Genomic DNA, 22624 nt, shown 5'->3' on the forward strand with positions numbered 1-22624 from the left:
TTGAAAACACTGACAAAATGTTTATTTGTTCCAGGTTTATGCAATCAATAGTGCTGGTGCAGGGCCAAAAGTTCAGATGAGAATAACCATGGATATCAAAGGTACATGCATGAGATACCTTCCTACTGAATGCTGTTTGTTTAATCAAAGAATGATTATAATTTGAATTCCATCCTAGAGTTAAGGATATAGGCAAGCCTTTAAATGATGTATATGCATATAATAAGCATATATTAAGTAATACTGTATGCTTATTAAAACCGTAGTTAAATATCTAAAATATTATGTAAATTACCATGTTATATAAAGAGAATGTCTACTTTTTACATCTTATATTTCTTTATTGTAAGTTTAAACTTTTCTTCATTTCTTTTTTTTTTTTATTTTGCCATAAGTGGGGTGTGCATGCATTCACATTGAGCTTCTACATCTCCAACCCATATTTCATTATTTCTTATGTTGAGACAGAGTCTTGCCAAGTTGTCTAGGAATTTGTGATACTCCTGCCTTAGCCTCTGAGAGTGTTGGGGTTACAAGCACATAGTAGTGGGGTTACCACTACAGTTGGCTTAAGGATAAACTGTACAGCCTGAATATTTTTTAAGAGGAAAACTTATTTAAATTATCTATGCCTACTCTTTAACTACTTATATTTAGATTTCTTAACTACTTTAGAAGTCAGATTCTTTTCAGTTAATCATTGTTTACTGAATACTATGCAATCAACTATAAATACTGACTATAATTAGTCTATCAATTCATTATTATGGCAGATATTATTTATAAAAAGTATAACCAAAATTTGCCTTCTCCCCAATGCGACCCACAACCCCCACAAAGTAGGGCTGTTTGTCCAGTCATGGTGACTTCTCTTCTGTAGATTCTGTTTTGCTTTGTTTTGGTTTGTTTGGTGTTTTTTGTTGTTTTTGTTGTTGTTGTTGTTGTTTTGTTGTCTGATATTAGGATAAAACGCAGGGCCTTCACACTGAGCTACACCCTCAGCCCTTTTTACAAATACTGAGACTGGGTCTTGCTAAGTCTTTAAATTTCCAAGTCTGGCCCTGAACTCACCATCTTCATGACTCAGCCTCCCAGGGTGTTGAGAGTACAGGCATGCACCACCAAGCCCAGCTTCTTCTAGAGGTCGAAATCATGTGATTGATTACTTCATCTCTGTGAAAATGTTTAATAAAACTTCCAGGGAGATAACAACAAAGCTGAATTGTCTGGACCTTTCTTAGAGTTCTACCCGTTACCCTCTTTTTCCAAAGCAAAAATTAACTTTTCTCTTTCCTTTGTGTAGAAGCAGATTACACTGATTCACAGTGCCAGCATTAGGCCGAGTTCAGGGTCACAGTCTTGACACTGAATGCTAGACTGTCTACTTGATAATTATTTGACTTTGAGAAAGTTTGAGAACCTCCTTAAGCCTGCAAAATGAAGATAATACTAATTCTGCTTACAGGTTCTGAGGATTAAAAGAGATCATCTTTAAAAATTATAAGATGCTATTAAGAATATATTATTAAGAATGAAAAATATCCAGTTACATGAAAGTAGGATTTTTATCTTTCCATCAATGAATAATTAATAGATCTGTACTCTATAAGTATTAGTTATTTGATTTTAATCGTTAAATTCTGTACTTTGAAGTGTACCAATGCACAGTCTTGAAACCATCTGTTAAATGACCTCACAGACTACAGTGAAATATGTAAGTCACAACATCCTAATTTCCCTTTGTCATTCAGTGGGGACAATTACATGCTAATAGCGATAGGCACATTTTATCCTTTTGCAAAACTTCCCATTTGCCCACTCCCATGTCTAGAATGTTCTGATTTTACTCTGTATCTAAGACAAGAAGACTTACTACTAAAACAGGGAATTTATGAGTGTGGTAGTAGTAGTGGGGTCCTAGAGAAATGATATTTCTCTAGTAAATTTTATTAGTGATATAGAGTGTTTAATTTGTAGTAGTTTCATCAAATTTACATTTGACAGATAATAAGGCTTAGATTTTTAAGAAGCCTAATACTGGATTCTTCAAAGGTTTGCCTGGAGACTCTCCAGCAGTCTGGATGAAGCCAGCCTTCCCTCCCTCCCTCCCTCTTCTCTCCATCCTTTCTTTCCTTCCTTCCTTCCTTCCTTCCTTCCTTCCTTCCTTCCTTCCTTCCTTCCCTTCTTTCCTCCTTTCTTCCTCCCTTTCCTCCATCCTTCTTACACTTTTGATAGCTATAGTCTGTGGTCTGAAGGCTCTTACCAGCTACTGCTTCTCTTTTCCTCTTCATTCTTCACAGATATTTCCCCAGTAAAACTTTTGTGCATCAAATCTCATTTTAGCCTTTACTTCTCAGAATACCAAACCCTCACATCACATAAAAGATTTGCAAGAGGGACCCTGTCAGGATGAGAACAGAAATTAGAGATGCAGCTAAAGGAAGTAAAAGAAAAGAAAGACTTTATACTAAAATATTAGTTAAATGTAAATATTTTCATGTATTTATAAAAATCTATATGAATGAGAGCATATAAATATATTGAATTTTTTATTACATGAAGAGGAGTCAGATACCTGAAAATCATATTTGGACCCCATTTTTCCAGGTAAATCTAAAGTACATAATTTAACTTTAGGAGTTAGTTATTGCTAAATGCTGTATCTAAACACATCTCTATTTCATCCGTTACTTATGCTTGTCATTACTTTATTTTTATTATTATTACTTTATCTGTTTATCTGTTAATTGCATTATGAAATGAAAATTTGAATTTTTTCTACTGTTCAGGAACCAAAAATACATTATAGCAGTATTTCCTATTTACAGCTCCAGCGCGGCCCAAAACCAAGCCGATCCCTATATATGATGCCACAGGAAAACTGCTTGTGACTTCAACAACAATTACAATCAGGATGCCAATATGTTACTACAATGATGATCATGGACCAATCAAAAATGTACAGGTGCTTGTGGCAGAAACAGGAGGTATCAGATCTCAATTTTGTTAATCTGTACAATGTGAATTTCTGAAAGCCACAGAAGTTTCGGTTCAAATTATTAAATTAAATTGACTCCTGATTATCACACAAATCTTGAGATTACTGTATTGCCAATACTATTATTGATTATACCAATCACTTAATTATACCTAAAATATTTTATGAACATGAGAAAAAGTGTAATTAAATTACATGATTAATCTATTCCTCATGCTAGTAGGTTTGCTTTGTTTTGACAAGATGGAGCCCTGATAGCTTCCTTGGAGGTATAAATGGATGATGACCCTGAGGAATGTTCTTTGACCGTCTAGTAAATGGTCCTTTACAACAAGGCATAGATTTGTGTGTGATAAAGAAGGACAGGGTTAACTGTGTAACCAGGTACATCTGCCTAATGATCCCTATAGCTCGTAGAGTGACTGATTTTGCATCCAGATGCCCCTAATGCAGTTATAAAAGCACTCTTTATAAACGTAAAATTCATTCATATGTTACTTGTAATCATTATTCTCCTTTTCCTAAAAACAGCTCAAAATGATGGAAATGTAACCAAGTGGTATGATGCATATTTCAATAAAGCAAGGCCATATTTTACAAATGAAGGCTTCCCCAATCCTCCATGTATAGAAGGAAAGACTCAGTTTAGTGGCAATGAAGAAATCTATGTCATAGGTGCTGATAATGCATGTATGATTCCTGGCAATGAAGAGAAAATTTGCAATGGACCTCTAAAACCAAAAAAGCAGTATTTGTAAGTACAGTTTATGCCAACCATGCACGGTGTGACGTAGGCTGTTAATGTCTTTCAGCCATTCATCTAACCCATCAATTCACTAAGCACTGGACAGCTACCATGTTTAGTAGCCCTGATGTTTCAGGCATTAGGAATGGAAAGATAAATGAGATATTATCCTTCATTCCTTAAATGTACCATATTTAGGGGAAGCATGCAAGCCTACTAGAAATTATGATTTGATATGATGTTACATGAGTGAAATTTGAAAAATGTAGCATTGGAGAGCATAAGTGAACAGGAGAATTTAATTTTTCTGAGGAAATAAATGTGACTCATGAGTTTTTTTACTCATTATTTTGCTACCTGTGTTATTATACAAGTTTTCAGAAAAGCTATTATAATTTCAGTTAATGGTTTCCTTTTTATGTCACTCATGGCAATAATTCTCTACAACTTATCCCATCAAATATCTGAACACGTGACTAAAATCTTTTCTACTTATTTCATCATTTTGGAACTTTGTACCCTTTAATAACAGTATGTTGAAAAGAAATGTGGGTATTTGGCTTCAGTGAAATCTTTGCCAAATTAATTCTTGTATTTAACAGATTATATCCATACTATTTTTATATCATAAGACCACAATTTTTAAAACAATAATCTTAACCTTATTTGATTTTCAAAATATGATTTTTATTATTAATTTTTTAAATGCATGCTTTTTTGCCTTCTAGATAAAGCACTATTAAATTCTTTATAAATGTCCCAGTTCAAGTAAGCATTAGAAAAGTTAAGGAAATTAGTCAATTAAAACTAATGTCCTATTACTTATTGTTAATTATAATTACTTTGGCTGAAATTCTAGGTTATTTCTTGACTTGAACATGTGACAATTTGGAAAATAATGTGCATAAAGTTTCATATTTTAGTTATTTTTATTTTGCATCCTTTTTTCCCAACCAGACTCTTTCTAAAGCAAACATAATAATAAGAATTTGATAATAGTAGTAAAACTTGTATTATAATTTCTCAGTTAAATTTTTAATACCCTGATCTTTTTAGGTTTTGAGGGTTTGTTGGAGATGAAAATGAACTTGAATATTTTTATTCATATGTATCTGGAGTACATGATACTTACATTCATCTTAGGGAGTTTCTACAATTACTGAACATATTTTGATTCCTTTTTAGTCCCATAGGTAAATTTCCTTTGTCCTTGAGGATACTTGGAATCACTCATTCATTTTTAAACTTGATTCTCTCATGTATCTTTTGTATTTCCAATATTATAAAAGCATAAAATGGGCAAATATGACTGTGCATACACAGAAATAAAACAAGTGGTTAGTTTGCATGTAAATGAGACAAGTTCTATACAATCACTGTAACCTGATTCACTAGCACTTCTAAAGCTGTTTGAGGTATAACAATTCTTATGATTTGTATTTGTTAAGTGTATTAGTATAACACATGTTCACAGATATTTAATCATTCCATCCAAATAAAGGTATATGGGAGGTGACTTCTTCATTTGATTCAACTGATTGTTCATGAGTTTAACCAAATTTTACTCACTAACCTGTTAAATTCAATAAGCCCAGGGAGAGATAATAAATTATTCATTTCATGCCAACATAATATAAATATTTCCTCATGGTGATTTGTTTTCAGAAGTTACATTTCCTAAATATATTTTCTTTTAAAAATTTTTCATAGCTATTTGTTAAACTATTTATAGAAAAAAGTAATGTGATGTGCAAATTGTTGACATTTCATTTATTTGATTTTATAGATTTAAATTTAGAGCCACAAATGTCATGGGGCAATTTACTGATTCTGATTATTCTGACCCTATTAAGACTTTAGGTAAGACAAATTTTGTAAATTATTTTAATCTATAATCTTAACGTGTTTATGCAGTTGGAACATTTATTAAATGTTTATTAGATACATTAATGTATAACTGAGCATTCTTAAATACAAATTCATTTGGAATTAGTTAGTCTAAGGAAAAATAATATTTTTCTAAAGGTTGGATATCTCTTCAATTCAAATCTGAATATAGATTTTGTTAGACCCAAATTCTTCTGTGATATCTGGTAACGTTATCCTAAATAGTTACTTAGCTTTTTAAATGTACAGATTTATATGTAAATCATTGCAACTCAATAAAAGAGGAAGTAGCTTATGGAAATTTTCTTTTTTATAATTTTGAAAACTAGAAGCTTTCAAGTCCTTTTAAATATAGTTATATTCTCTCATTCTACTCTTGTATGAGTGTCTTTAGTTTTGTTCACGTAAGTTAAGCCTAAGTCAAACATAAATGCAATTTAGTCAGATATATATACACATATATATGTATATATAGTATATGTATGTAAAATATATTATATATAGTCACCACCACCACTGTCATTATAATTATATCTAACATTAAATATTTTGTGCCAGACACAATTCTAGCTTCTTCTCATGTTTTAACTGATGAAGTCTTCACAACCATCCTCTAATTTGGGTCAGTGTTTCTGAACCAGCACAATTCCTATGGCTGTGGGGATATTTGAGAATATTTGGAGCCATATTTTGTTGTTACACCTGAGTGGTGATGGTAGTGGTGGTGTATACCACTTGCATCTAGTAGGCAAAAGTTACGAATACCGCTGAGTTCCTATAATGCACCAGACGACCCCCATACTAATGCTAGTGAGGATGAGAGACTCTAAATCAAGAGCTAGTGTTTATTCCATTTTTCAGCTGAGGACACTCAGGCTTAGAGTGTTTAAGTAATTAAACATCTGGTGCAGAAATCCAGCATCACATCTTAGGAACCAGAGGCCAGTACATTGCAAATACAAGGTAGAGATCTGAATTCAAATCTTAGCTCTGACATTTGAAAAATAAATGATTTCTGTAGTCTTACTTACTTGAAAAGTAGAAGTGACAGTATTTTCTCTGAAGAGTTGTTCAAAGGCTTAGATAGCATAAAATGTAAATATATTAATAATTTATACTTAGCAAATTTTTAAGTGCTTTATAGCTTCCAATGGATAGGCTTTATTAAAATATTTTAGAAATATTATTATTTTGAACAAATTATTTTTCTAGATTTCAGTGAGAGGATAACAACTTCCTATTTCCTTTGCACCCCCAATATATCAAAATCCCCAATATATCCAGCGATATTACCTTAAGGAACTAGGAGAATAAGGCACTTCTGGATACCACTTGAAGATGTGGGATTGTGGTGCTGCTCAGATCCTAGTGAACTGTTTTTCATTATATCATGAGCTGCGATAGATTTAACTACAGAAAGAGTATTCTACCAGTTTCAGGCAGAAATTCTATCAAGTTGTGAAAATATTAACTTACAAAACAGTCAGCTTCTAAATAGGCAAACTGCAGCAGCCTCTAAATAGGGAAACCTGCTTCAAAAAATAAAGAAGCAGCATGTAGTTTGCTCTACAGATGTTTATAGAGGAATACAATTAATTCATTTGGCTAAACTAGTTCCATAGCATCATTGGCTTGATTAATTTTGCCCAATCACTTAATCATTTTAAAGCTAGTTGATTAGATTTATAGTTCTTCAATTTTGCTGAATATTTCTTCATTTGATGGGTGAGTCTATTACACCCTGATTCCACAGGGTAAGGTAAATATCTGTAGGTTTGAGCATTCAGAAACCATTACTGCAGCTAGTAGTGACCTGGTGCATTTTTAAATAGAAGAGAAGAGACACAGACCAGATGGATAAGTACTGTGTCATAAGGAGATAATAACTTATAGGAGCAGTGCTGAAAGAGACTAGACTGGCTACACTGGGTATCATGTGCTTTGTTTCTCTTAAACTTGCTGGTTCCATATAGATTATCAATGGAAAGACATGGGCCACTTACCTGAGAGCTAAAGCTGAGACATTCAGGATAAGAGAGAGAGAGCCAAGAGTCAAGAACCATGGTGTCTGAGGACATGTGTCCTTAGAGTCTAACAAACTGTATCCCTGCGGCCAAGGACAGGCTTTATCTCACACTGTAGTCTCAAGGTGCTCTTCAGCAGTGGGCTTTTCTTTCTTTCCTCCACTCACAGCCAAGGGAGTGGAACAAAACAACCAATTCTATAAGGGGGTGAGATATATGATCACTTCTCCAGTTCCTACCTTGGAATCCTAACCACTGCCACCTCAGTGGTCCAAGTACTATTTGTGTGTCATGATAGCAAAAGATTCTAGAGGATGCAGGAGGTGGGGAATGAAGTGCAGAACACAGACACCTGTGAAGGGTAGAGAACCAGGATCTGATGAACTATGAGTGGACATAGCAGGTGGAAAGCCAGTGGGCTGGTGAGGCAGAGACAAGGGAGGGTGCCGCATACCTATTGTCAAGTTTCTCAGAGTTCAGTATTATTTATAGATCAGTGATGTACGTATGACCTTTTGGGATCCCCTTTCTAGTGGACTTCTGAGAATTTTCTCCTGAGAGGCAGTAGCTCTGAAACTGGAGTTTACCCTTTCATACTTACACAGCTAGCAAAGCAGTGACAAGTGGGAGAGAAAGCCATTAATACAAGCTGTGGTGTTAAAATAACTCTTGGCAAAAGAACACCATAACAAAAGACAATGGCTAAACACTCAGAAAGGAAATAAAGTCGATCATTTGTACAACAAGCAGAAGTCCATGCCAAGAATTATTTTATAGCTGCAAGAATGGGGACAAACAGAAAAATAAAGTAATTGATGTAATATATCTCATGTCATCAGACAAGGATGAAGGACAGTTGTCTTTTTTCTGCTCAAATATGTCATGTGTTAGGGTAGGTCACATTATGTTCAGTATGCTAGCAGGTCCCAGTATTCCTTGTCAGACTGCTGAAAACTTAAGTGCATATGTAACCTTAGGCTTCAGTGAAGGAAGCCTAAATCCTATGTGGGTCCCCAAACCACTAGTGGATATGCATTCCTTCACTGGGATTTTACACACCTCAAGTAACATGCTCCAATCTGAGTTGCTTGTCACTTAAAACTTTGGAACTTCAAAGCCTGGACAAGCCTGTGTTTGTGCAAAAGGTTTTGGTGATAGTAATGCCACTCAGAGATGCCAGTTTATGGAATTAAAATAGGGATAACAGAATCACCATAGACTTAAAAAGTTTTATGTTCAGTGAAAGGGGCTAATTAAAGTGAGAGGGAGACATGCAGGACTTTGTTGGATAAGGATTAGTCTGTGCATGAGGAGTTTGCACTTACAGAAATTTTTATGACCTGTAGTAGTAAACAGGGGGGATGACAGAGGCATCGTTTTAATCCTAAAAATATACTTACAACTTACTTGATTTTGTTTTCACTTAAGATTGAACATTAGCATTTTATTAACATAATTCATAAGAAACTCTCTTAAACTCTTTTTTTTTAAAATCCTCTTTAGGCATGTCAGTTTATGGAAGCTATTTGTAGGCAATGTTTTGATTACAAGGCTTAATTATGGAGGATTCCTGTGATTTGAAAACCAGACTCCTCTTTCTGCACCTTACAGGGATCTCATTAAAGCTGAACAAGATGAAACTTTAAACCCTATGGCAAAGGCATTCTGGGATTGTTTTCTTTTGTCATAACACTTCTCATTTAATTACTGTGCTAACAATGAAATGTTTCAATATATACACTTAGATAAAGGGACTTGCTCTGTGTCATTAACAGCTAAAGGGATCTCTTTCTCCACGGTACCAGAGAAGAAGAAAGTTTTGTTTTTTTTTAATAAGGCAGTGGTAATGCAGTGGAGGACCTCACAACTCTGTAGTCAGACAGACATATTTCAGGCAGTTTTAGTATATGTTGAATGTATGTGACTTTGAATCAGTTACTTAACAAATTATTTAAATTCTGAAATATTACTTATAAACACATATCCTATAAGCTAACTGGGAAATTGATTCAGTTGAAAGAGTGAATGCATTAGTATAAAATAGTCACTAATAAAGATACCTGACATTATATATGTTCCAAACCTTTTAAGTGGTTGTTACATATACTTATATATTCTTCATTGTAACTCTATAATATGACTTCCTTTTCATATATAGTCTCAATTCATAGGTCAGAGATCTGAAGCACTACGTTCTTAAACAGTTTGTCTAAGGTGTTAATCATGGTGAAGGGGATGACGACAGCAGCCTTCAGACCAGGGAGCATGAATCCAGTCAGTGCTGTCATACCCATTCCGCCGCACTGTCTGAAAATCACTAAGTAGCAGGTAGCTTCCAGCTGCGTTACTGCTGGTGATGTCTGTATCAACAGGCTTCCTATCCTTGCGGCATCACTCTCTTCTCAATGTTTTTATTATTTCCAGTTTCTTTCCTTCCTCGTCTTATTGTCTTGCCTTTTTGAGGTTAACATTCTCAAATTCACATGCTTTGCTTTGCATACAAAGGTATGGTAATTTCTTTTTATTTTCTAAACAATTGATAAGGGTGACTTTTTACACACTCTGTAAACATTGTCCATGATCTCCTTTTAGAATTTTGCCAGTTTGAATGAAGATGACACCCTCCTTAGGCATTTTAATTTATATTTCTTTCAAATCTTTTATTGAATATTGTATTCATATATTTTATGGGGTACAGAAGTAATGCTGTGATATATACGATATAGAATGACTGAGCGAAATGATTAATAATCTATCATCTCAAAAACTTATGCTTCCCTCCTGTCTAAATATATTTCATGAATTATGAAATTCAATAACATTTAGTAAATTCTTTGTGCAGGACTAAATGTCCCAGATGACCACCATGAGACCAAAAGAGGAAGAATGTTCTCCCTATATGCTTGTCCTAAGAACATGTTTAAAAAATACTTTAAAAACCTTCCACTTTATCTGCACCTATATAAAGGGGCAGACATTGAACTAGGAGTTCTATAGCTTTCATTTAATTTAACATTCTTCTTATAGATATTTTCTAAAGCTTAAAAAGTTGGATCTGTATGTTGGATTTAAATAATGATAATTTTAGTTAGAAAATAAAGCATATGAAAAATTAGAGCTTCATAATTATGTGGCTAAATTATAGTACTACAATTTATTATGCAAACACTTTAATTTGATCTGTCACAGGATTTTCAATCTAGTCAGGAAATGACTTGCGCATGTTATAGAAGAGTCAAGTAAAAGAATTCCATTTTCTGTGACAGGATTTGGATATGTGACCTCGTCCTGTACTGATAATACTCTGTGGGTCCATGCAGAACAGTGAATCAGCAAGCCTAATTGGCAATCAGGGTACATTTTGTACCCTCTTAGTGGCACCTTTGTAATACATGTGCCCAGAGGATTACATATCATTTATTAATATACTGTATGTCATTTCCTCGCTTGGCCAGTGTTTTGAAATGGTAATCTAAGCTGAAATACTTTTTGTGGCCGATGGAAACATTTTTCCCACTGAGTTCTAGTACCCAGTGATTCAATATAATATAATACAGTTGGTGCTTTATTCATCCTCATGCTTTCGTTCCCAAGGGTATAAAATTAGAGTTAGCATGTAAAATTTGGTGAAAACAATCGACCCATATTTCAATGTATAAAAAAGTATAGCTAAAATATTTATGAGCTAACACATTGCTATAGCATCTTTTAAAGTTAGCTGGAGATACAGGAGACTATGAAGGTATGATAACTATTTAAAATTCAGTATTCATTCAAATCTGTCATGAAGAATAGCCACAGGAATGCTATCAAATTGGCAATATTTCATAAGGGAAGAAGGATGAAACATTAACCTGCATGATTTACAGATAGTTAACCTATTTCTTCACTGAACTGAAACATTCTTTTTAGTAAAATTATAAATCATGAGCCTTAAAATTGCTTATGATTATAATTAGTAGTTGTAGCTACAATCAATGCTTAATTTTTACATTCTTACTTCATTTAATGTCTGATCTTCAACCTGAAAATTATAATAACTATTTCAAAATCAAAATATTTGTTCATTAGTAAATTTAACAAATATTTATGGAGCATTGAATGTGTGTTCCTTACTATATTCAGAACTTAGAAGAGTTTGGGGTAAACATCCTTGGGAAGCCTACCTTCTAGATGAAAAGACAGATAATAAACAATAAGAATACTAAGTAAATGAATTTTAATATATTTTAAAAGATGATAAGAGATATAGAAAAAAAAAGTACAGGGGATGTGGAAAAAGACAGACAATGCAAGGAGTTTTAAAATCAGATTTAGATAGGATGATGTCTGCTCAGGCTGCCATGACAAAATACCCTAAACTCGGTATCTTAAACAACAGAAGCAATAGAAGTTCCTTTTGTCATGGTCTGAATCCTAGGTGAAGGTTGTAGCCCATGTGAAGTCTTTCTGGTGAGGTCTTTCTTTCTGGCTTTCTTGCTGTATTCTCACCAGGCCTTTCTTTGGTGCGTGTGTGATGGTAAAGGGGTGAGGGAACTGAGGGTAAAGAGAGAGAAAGAGGGGAGGAGAAGGAAAGGTAAGGACGGAAGGAAAGAAGAAGGGGGCCTCTTTTTACTTTTCTATATAAGGACACTTATTCAGTCAGATCTAATGAATCCTATGCCCTCATTTAACTGATAATTTCTTCCTATTCTGAGTGCAGCCACACTGGAAGTTAGGACTTTAACATGAATTTTGGCAGAACACATGTATTCAGTCCATAACAGGTGGTCATTGAGAATGTATGTTTGAGCAAACCCTTGCAAGAAATGAAATGGCTACTTACGCAGATACAAAAGGGTGTTACCTCTCTGGACCATGGAAGAAAGTACTGAGCCTGAGCTGCTTAAATAGCTGGGCAGGAGGAGTGGGTGTGATGGGCTGGGATGTGGTGCTTTCTGGAGTGAAAATTGGAGCTTTCTCCGAAAGTAGAGCGAATGAGTTATGAGGGGCCCCGGATAGAGAATGTCCACATAGTTTGTGAACTGTGGACTCTGCACAGAATCAATGGTGACTCAGATAGTGACTCAGGCTGACAGCACTCTGTCCTCCGTTCTGACCTCCTGGCTCAGCTCCATGGCCTCCTCAACACCGCGCCCTTCTTCCGCTCAGCCATGTGAGCCCTGCTGCTCTGAGACTGCTTGGACAGACCCAGCTTCCAGTGCACCACCCATTATCACTCATGACCCAAACCCAAAGTGAGATGGAAATTTCCTTTGAAATCCAGAGTGGGAGAAGATCAGCTGAATTGAGTTGTAACCAAGGGTGTGGAGACTTCTTTTATTGAGAAACCTGGTATGACTCCTCAGTAAGGAAGCTGGTCTGGCCCTAGAGGAGTGAGCAAGGTAGGAATGAAAGAGAAGATAGAGAGGTAATAGGACCAGAGTGCTAATGAGGGTCCAGCTCACCCAAGGCATTGGGAAGACTTTGCTTTCCTCTGTAAGCAATGAGGAGGATTTTCAGCAGAGAAGTAATGTTTTAGAAGAATCACCACTGATGATCTTTTGAAAACAGATGGTAGAAAGACAAGGGGGAGACACAAGGAGATTTGTTAGGTATTCATAGGATATTTCAACAAGATGGGAGAGGGCCTGGATCAAGGTACTGGAAGGATAGGTGGTAGAAAGAGAGTGGAGCATAATTAGAAGTAAAAAGAATGAAACATCATGAACCCTTTTGTGGCTATTAACAAGATGTTTATAATGATACTTTGACATTTGTATTTTTTTATTCATTCACTTATTTCTAAAGTATTAAATAGTAAGTCACAGACAGTATGATATCCCACCCTTAAATGTATAGTATGTTTCTTTAATAAATACATTTTGTTATATTTCCACAGTTAAAATCAACAATAAATCCTTTATAGTTTAATACTATATAAATTTCAAAATCATCTCTGACTTTATTATTCATAATTTTTTAAAATCAGGGTATAGCTGAGTTTGCCCTTTATCTTTGATTATATCTCCTCAGACTCTTTTAAAATCAAGGACTGTTTTTTCTCTTTAGATTTTTCTCTTTAGCCCCCATGACATGGACTGTTTGAAGTAGCCAAAGGAATGGTCTTATAGCAGGCTTCATATTTCAGATGGACCTAACTGTTTTCTCTTGGTGCCATATCACTTTATTTTATACTTTCTTTCTCTTACTCTATTGTAACAAAATCTAAATTAGAAACAAAATCTAAGGGTTTGAATATTCATGATCAGCATTTTTGTTAGGGAGTCTTACAGATGTTGCTGCCTACAGCAAAATTTCCTCCATCAGGAAGTATGTAATATTTGCTTGTTACACTTGTTGCTAAAATTTACCAATAGTCAATAACATGACAATTCTTCATTAGGAAATTGTTTACTGCTACTTATAACCAGAAAATAATCTCTAGGGTGATATTCTGATAGCCTGTAAATGTCCAATTCCCTATTAATCGTCCCCTTAATCATTTTAAAATATGCTTATAATTATTACCTGAATCAACTAATTTAATGGGAATCCAAAAATATTAACTTTTTAGTTTCATTTCTTCCACATTTATTAAAGAAAATTTTCTTTTAATAAAGTTTTATATATTTAACTAGGGCTATTTAAAAAGATCCATACAATATAGTTCATATGAGAAAGGCAGAAAGTTATAATTTTTAATTATAATTTAAAAGTATTTAGCATAGAGAAATGGTCTAGGCATATCTGTTGCTTACAGATCAATATTTTTATTTATTTTATTAAATTATATTAAAGCTCATGACTTTTTAAATATATGCAAGCTATTTCAATCTGTCTCAGCTTTTATTTATTAAAATGCTAAAATTATTCCATCTGGTTAGTTGGAGTCCCTTAAAAATGATCTTTTGTTCTTTTCATACATTAGCCTTGCTTAATATCCTGGCTTTCTAACACCTATGTTTTGAATTCATTTTACTCCTTATTCCACTGGGAATTAATGTCTTTCTAAAAGTCCCTGGTTTTGATCAGTAAAAAGTACATTTAAAAAATGAAAGAAAGAGAATCAAATTTGACTCTTAGGTTTTGGCCAGAGCAATTGGAATTGTGGAATTTCTATCAGCAGAAAAGTGGAAAGATGCATTTGAAAAAAGAAAAAGTAGGAGTTCAGCTTTGAACACAATGATTTTGAAACTTCAGTTTTATTCCTTCATAAAGATGTCAGTTATACTTCTACATAAAATACACAATTGAACATATAAGTCTGAGGTCTAACAGACAAAAGTTAAGTACTCATTATAATACAGATGAAAGTTAAAATCATGATGTCTCACAAAAGCACAAGTTTAGATACAGAAAGAAAATGGGCCAAGCACTGAGACCCAAAATTAAAAGATCTAGAAGAGAAATAAACAAGTCTTTACACCTTACTAGCATTCTGAGCAATATTCCAAGAAAATGTTGTTGTGGATAGAGGCCCAAGATAGCATTCCATTATCACATTTTTAATAACAATGTCATCCCTCTCTTCTAGGTGAAGGACTTTCAGAAAGAACTGTAGAGATCATTCTTTCAGTCACTTTGTGTATCCTTTCAATAATTCTTCTTGGAACAGCTATTTTTGCATTTGCAAGGTATGATTTATTTGTGGCCAAAACATTCCCAACATATTTTCCTGTGACATTTATACCCATCATAGTCCAATCATGAGATAGACACTATAGCAGTTACATGAGTGGCAAACAGTTTTTTCTTTTTCTTAAAATGACAAAAATATTTATCATGTACTGTGTGATTTTTAAAATATATATGCAGTAGCTTGACTAATTTAGCCTTAAAGAAGGAAATCTTGCAGTATGATGGAAAATATTTAATATTAAGAACAATCAACTAGACAAAATGGTTAACTTCTATAGGAGGTAAAAGAAAATTCTAAGGAGTCTGGACATGTCTTAGTCTCTCAAATTCTGTTTGGTCTTTTTTATTTCATTGCTGAGACAAAATACCTGCCACTCAACGTTAAAGAAGAAAAGGGCTTTTTTTTTTTTTTTTTACCTCTCAGTTTGTAGAGGTTTCAGTCCATAATCAGATGGCTCCAAGTCAGGGTGGCACAGGGTGGCACATTCATGGTGATGGAAGACAGCAAAAACAACAAGGGCAAAGGGAGAGACAAGCCTCTTTCTGTCCCTTATACTGTATCCAGTTTACCAGGATTAGGTCAATGCCAATCCAGTCAGTGGACTGATATAGCAGTCACCCACCCTTAATCCCAGCATCCTTAATCCCATCATTGCACACTCTAAATTCAGCTACCCCTGAAAAAAATCCTACAACCACATGAGACTCTGGAGGACATCTAGACACAAACCATAATATTTCACCCCTGGTCTCCCAAAGACTCATGGACATCTCTTTATGCAAAAGATGTTTAGTCCATCTCCAAGAGTTGCCAACGTCCTAACTGTCTCAGCATTGCTGACAAGTCCAAGCCCCAAGTCTTCTCTGAGTTGTAAGGAAAATTTGTAGCTGTGAGCCCCTGTATAAATGATAAGAAAGTTAAACACTTCTAACAGTCAGTGTCACAAAATAGACATTTCCATTCCAAAAGTGGCAAATGGAGATACAAAGGAATGAGACCAAACTAAGTCCAAAATCCAGTACAGCAAACATTAAGTCTGTAGTACCATGTACAGCATCTGAGGTAATCTGTGGAAAAATGTGAACTTCCAAGGGCTTGAGTGGCTCCACCCCTACAGCACTTCTGGTGGTTGTAGCTCACATGGCTTCTCCCTTAGGCCAACTCTGCTCCCTCCTTGCAATTTTTCTGAGATGTTCCATGTTCTTGGTTTTCCAAACTTCTGGATTCTCCACTGCACCTTTGGCTTCCCACTCACAACTTTACAAACTGTCCTGGTCTCCCAGTGTTTGTTCTGAAGTCTGGGTGGAAGCCTTCCTGACCCCACAACTCTTCCATGCTACATGTACCTAAAACCAGTACCATGTGGATAGTGCCAAGACACGTTGCCAGCTGGAGCAGTAGCTAGCCTTCTCTCTCTCTTGTCTATAGAGGTTGAGTGCCTGGATCGCTGACCACTCTCAATCCAATTCTAAGAAAAATATTCTCTATACTGCTGCCATTCTGGAACATGGTGCTCTGTGGCTTTCTTCTCAAAGAAGTCTTTCACTTTTTCAATTTTGAGGCTGTGAAGGGTGGAATCATGCTACTTCTTGTGAAGACCTCAAGCCATCTTTTTTATTGTCCTATTCTTCTCAGCAAGGAATCTAAGATCTTCTCTGCTCTATCTTTGCAGTCCACAGCTTTACTGGAGCTTCCTTTTTGGCCAAATTGACAATGCTGTAAATCATTCTGCTGGGCTCTTTTCTCTTGATTCTCATCATAGATCTGACTAAAAGCCCCCAACAATAGCTATGCCACCACATCAACATTTCATTGCCTTGAAACTTCCTCTGCCAGTTAGTCTTCTGCCTTTAATATAAGCCTCAGGCAAAGTCTCTGGACATGAGCAAAGTGCAGACAAACTTTCTGCCAAGCCCTAACAAATATCATCCATAGCTAGCAGCCAATGCAGTCTTCCTCCCCAGCAGAAATCGGAGCTTGATCTCTACTGGCTTTCTAGTTTATTGAGCACTGAATGGAACTTCCCATGCTGTACAATTAAAGGCTTTTCAGGCTGCTCTTTCAGCACCTCCAAACCTTCCCAAAATCTTCCCACAAGCCAGTTCCAAAGGCTCCTCAGCTATATGGTTAGATATAGTTACAGCAATGACCCCACTTCTCTAGTACCAAATTCTGTCTTAGTTACTTTTCTCTCATTGCTGGCATAAAATATCTGACACCCAGAGTTAAAAGAGGAAAGGTTTATTTGACTCAGTTTGTAGAGATTTCAGTCCATAATTGGCTGGCTTCAAAGCAGGGTGGCTTGGCAAAGAACAGTTCATGGCACCCACAGTAGAAGTAAAAGCAATAAGGACAAAGTGGAGACAATCCTCTTTCTGAAACTCATATTGTATTCAGTCTAATGGAATGAGGGCAGTGCCAATACAGTCCAGGGGCTTGACCCAGCAAGCACCTAGTCTTAATCCCAGCACCCTTAATCCCAGCACTGCACAGTCTAGATTCAGATACCTCTGAAAAAAATCCTGTGACCACATGAGGCTTTGGGGGAGATCCAGACACAAACCACAACAGGCAGTATCAAGTGTAACAAAGCAGCTACTCTCTTTAGACTGAGGGAGACAGTACAAGAAAGGGACTAAGAACTAGAGGAAGTCCCTCTCAAGGATGTCTTGGAGTGACTTCTCCAACCACGTGCAGCATAGCACCTGTCAGTTGGTAAAGAGACATGATAGAGGGAAAGAAGCTCTTTTGCTGAAGACACTCGATGTTACCAGAGAGTAGGCAGGCTGAGATCGGCTGTAGAAATGTCTCATTGTTGGTGAATGATGTAGGTAGGCTAGAGATTCTTGAAATCATTCACCAATGGGATGAGGAGAGCATGCACGTAAGAGGCAGTGAGGGCACATCTAGGTGGGCTGCTGAGCTCCCACAAGGAAAGTAATAATGCAGAATTGGCCTCATCATGGGGAGCAAATGCTCAGCCCCATTGCCCAGCAAGGTCACTATAGTGCCCTCTATTGGCAAAGCTTAGCTTTTGGCCAGCTGGAAAAGGAGAATAATCCATTATCACAAAGCAGGGCAAAAAAGAGTGGTTTGGGGTTGGGAGACAACAAAGTCATAACACACACACACACACACACACACACACACACACACACACACACCAGAATCTGCTAGGCATTCTAGATATTTTTGAATGATTTATATATCTGATATGTTTAATTTAAAATATTTTAACACGGTCTAAAATTTAAAGTTTATAAGAAGGCACAATTTTATAGTGAGGACAATACTTTCAAAAGACCCAGCATCCATATACAGCTGATCCCCTTCTCATGGTTACTCTACAAACTTGTCTGTTCTGAATTTCTGGAGTTTCCCTTCCAGTTCATAGAATCAGCCTTTTCAGTCCCTTGCTGTCTATAGAATTTCAGTGAAAATGAACCCAAAAATCTAGTTGTAAAAGATAGCTTGCTAAGATAATGGGATTTTACATTTGTGAAACCAACCACTATCCTTATTTTTTAAATAGTCCAATGGGATTTTTAAATTTTAACAGAAGAATGTTGTCTTGTGTTCTAAATGCCATTCATACTGTCTGCTTTATCTTACATTATTTTCATAAAAAATTGAAAGTCTCTTGAAAAATGATAGTTTCTTAATATCACCTATTGTTCATAGATTCAGCCAGAAAGATGGTGAGAAAAAGTTCATTATTCTAGGTACTCCATATGTTTTGTGATATATGGGCCATGTCCGAAGGAGGGTACATCCACCATATTTATATTGTTTCCTTCCTCTGCAATTGTCTTTGACTTCTCATTTAGTTCCTTTAAGTGGGCAGGAAATGGTCCCTTTATTCCCTGCACCTTCTCTATACTCTTCTCTTCAACTAAAGGATTCTATTTTTGCTTGAATGTTTTTAGGCTTTTAAACAACTTTCCTTTTGTCCAGTGAACATAAAATAGGCTTTCTCTTCCTTGTTATCCTGGATTACCCAGTAGAAATTCTACTAAATTTCTTCTAAATACTATATTATATTAATTGTAATGACATATAACATTTTATAATTAATCAATGCTGTCTTTTGAGTTATAATTTGAATATTTTTCTCCTTTGCTATATTTAGAACCTATCTCTCCACTAAATTTTAGTTGTTGAAAATAGGAACCTTCTTTTATACATTCCATATTACCTTCAATATTTAACTCATAATAAGTAGTAAATATTTGAGATGTGAATAATAAATTTTATTCACTAAAAGCTAATTTTAACTTTGTAATATGCTAATTTTAACTTTGTAATATACTATACTATGCCATGAAGAAATAGGCATGTATAAGCTTAAAATGAAAAAAATTAAATACTTTGGAATCAACCTAACAAAGGATGTAAAAGGTCTGTACAGTGAAAATTACAGTACCCTAAAAAAGGAGATCAAAAAAGATATCAGAAAATGGAAAGGTACCTCTTGCCCTTGGATAGGAAGAAGCAACATAGTGCAAATAGCCATACTTCCTAAACTACTATACAGGTTTAATGCGTCCCAATCAAAATACCATTAGCATACCACACAGATCTAGAGAAAACATTCCTAAAACTCATTTGGAATCAGAAGAGACCTAAAATAGCAAAAGCAATTCTGGGCAACAAAAACAAGTCAGGAGGCATCACAATTTCAGTCTGAAATTATACTACAAAGCTATTGTGATAAAATCAGCATGATATTGGCAAAAAACAAAACAAAAACACACACAAAAGAAACCAGGCCTAAGGATTAGTGGAACAGAATAAAAGATACAGATGCAGCCCCAAACACACTCAGCAACCTTATCTTTGACAAAGGAATCAAACATGTTCACTAGAAGATAGTCTTTTTAAGAAATGGTCCTGGGAAAGCATACCAAAGGCTAAAACTAGACTCATGTCTATCACTATGCACTAAACTAAAGTCAAAATGGATCAAATATGTAAATATTAAAATAGAAACACTGAATTTATTGGTTTAAAATGAAAAGACTTTAGCTTAATCCTAAGATTCATGTGCCTTTCAGTCCTGAACCTCAGTTTTCTAATTGTAAGCAAAGATAATAGTATATACTTCTTAATATTTTCATAAAACCTCACTAACACAGTTAAAACAATTTTTATGTATTTGCATGCAAGCAAATATACTTCAGCATGCAGAAACAATGCATTGTTTTTAACATAAGTGTTAGTTTCTACTTTGATATATTTTCTTTCTATGACAAATCAATGACACAGTTGGAGAGAGGAGAAACAGGCCACAGCCTCAGTTTTACTACTCTGTATTTTAAATGTGCCCTTTGTTCAGGCCTTGATCAACTAAATCTCATTAAATTTGGGGTGTCAAACATCTTGTTTGAAGAAGATATTTGAGTAGGTTCCATGAAATTCAAACAGATAAAAGAAATAGAAGTTATAAAGTTGCCACATATTCTGAGACATGATTATAACAAAGGAAGTATTCTACTAATGGTATTTACTTGAAAGAAAAGTAAACCTTTCATATGTTTTCTATGACATTCCCCTCTTGGGCTTCACTGCCCTTGTTTTAGAATTCGACAGAAGCAGAAAGAAGGTGGTACATACTCTCCTCGGGATGCAGAAACCATTGACACTAAATTCAAGCTGGATCAGCTCATCACAGTGGCGGACCTTGAGCTGAAGGACGAGAGATTAACGCGGTGAGCACACTCCTTTGGGTGAACGGTGGTCCAGAGGACCTGGAGCCATGACCCTGTCTTGACCTATGCTTGTTGGAAGTGCTTGTGGGGCTCCAATTTACACAGGTCACAGGGATCTTCTTTCAAAGGGTGACCTCCGTCTCCTACATACTTCTCACTGGTGTTCAGAGAATCACTTAATCTTCCTAATATTTTGAGTTCAGTATGAACCTGGGACTATAATGTTCAAGCAAGAGTTTTTCTCTGAGACAAATATTTTTACACCTTAAACCTTTAACACTGTTTAATAAGTAATTTCTCAGATTTAATGATAGATTCCTGGTACATCAGAGTTTTTTTTTGAGAAGTGTTCACAATTAAGTTATAACTTTAATTTAATTACATTCATAACATTTATAGTTCCTTATTTTAATATAAATATACAGTAAATCTAAACTATATATGATATTTTCATTTTTAAAATTGCTTAGTATTTAAAACTTAAACACCAAGTAAAAATTTACCTTTAAAAGAGAAGTATAACTGTGTACATAAGCATTTCATTGATATGTATTAGAAATAGTAAAGTGCTTAGCTTTAAATAAAAATTATTTTAAATCTTTTTTTATAGTATTATAACTCTGGTTTCTCTTCAGATCGTATAAATCTTTCACCTTTTAGAAGTATTATACATTATTCAAAATGGTGTATTTTAAACTTACCTATTAAGATAATCCATCAAATTCTTCATAAATACTATCATCAGGCTGTCTTGACAGCTTGTGTTCTTATAATATCCAATAATATGTGATGCTTATAAGTATTAGATTATTAAAAAGTATTGCATAACTCTCATTTTGAAATTGCTGTGATTTTTAAAGTTGGTCATTAAATATATTGAATGTTAAAAATAATTCATCATTTGAAGCTGTCATTTATCACAGTTGGTCTTCACCTAATATGTTGACTTGTAAGTATACTTCCAGCATGTCTAAAAATTTCTAATATGTGCTAAAGTGGGAAGTATCACCTAAGGATTGGTGTCCTTCCAAGTGCTATAAAATGGTTTTTAGCATTATCACTAAATTGCAAGAAATTTTGTTTCATAGGATATGAAAACTTAATTTTAAACATTTGGATATTGATCGTTGTTTATATTCTGTTAGTTTGTTCCCTTCCATAAATATGTAGTGATCCAAAGACAAGTATAAGGTGATTAAATATTACTTGGGATATAACTTTCACATAAGAAAAACTATGTATAAGAGGTCAATACATTACCAGCATTACCACCAAAGCCAAACCATATCATAGAAACTCTAGGACATTACTAGTACAAGGCTCTGTCCTGGTCTTCAACAAGTCACACCGCAAAATAGAAGAAAATTACTGCGTTTTCCATAAAGGACCAACTGAATCAGAAATTCTTTCCTTTTTCACTTCTTCCATACCTTTTTTAGTTATCTATGGTGCCTTCACAAGCCAGGAGCCCCTGTTTCTCTCTTGTCCCTTTCTTGTACAACTGACAGTATATAGGGATAACTTTGGCTCTCTCTGTGCAATTAATTTTAATCACTTGAAAAGTTCAATTGACTGTAAAAAAAAATGTGAACTTCAAGGAGCCCATTGTAGAGCACTTTCACTTTTTCAGAAAAGAATCTT

The 22624-nt window shown here is 35.0% G+C and overlaps 1 protein-coding gene across 2 annotated transcripts in view; it reads left to right on the forward strand.

The window, feature by feature from the left end:
* Ptprq (protein tyrosine phosphatase, receptor type, Q) overlaps positions 1 to 22624 on the forward strand; it is a 194715-nt gene that overhangs the window by 132390 nt on the left and 39701 nt on the right. For both annotated transcript variants that reach the window (XM_005374365.2, XM_013517925.1), the window contains exons 30-35: positions 35 to 101; positions 2829 to 2987; positions 3530 to 3752; positions 5530 to 5603; positions 15171 to 15270; positions 20855 to 20983. In XM_005374365.2, the coding sequence (XP_005374422.1) occupies positions 35 to 101; positions 2829 to 2987; positions 3530 to 3752; positions 5530 to 5603; positions 15171 to 15270; positions 20855 to 20983 (752 nt within the window). The remainder of the gene's footprint in view (positions 1 to 34; positions 102 to 2828; positions 2988 to 3529; positions 3753 to 5529; positions 5604 to 15170; positions 15271 to 20854; positions 20984 to 22624) is intronic.

This window comes from Chinchilla lanigera, unplaced genomic scaffold (genome assembly GCF_000276665.1).
Source record: "Chinchilla lanigera isolate Chin_1 unplaced genomic scaffold, ChiLan1.0 scaffold00004, whole genome shotgun sequence".
NCBI lineage: Eukaryota > Metazoa > Chordata > Mammalia > Rodentia > Chinchillidae > Chinchilla > Chinchilla lanigera.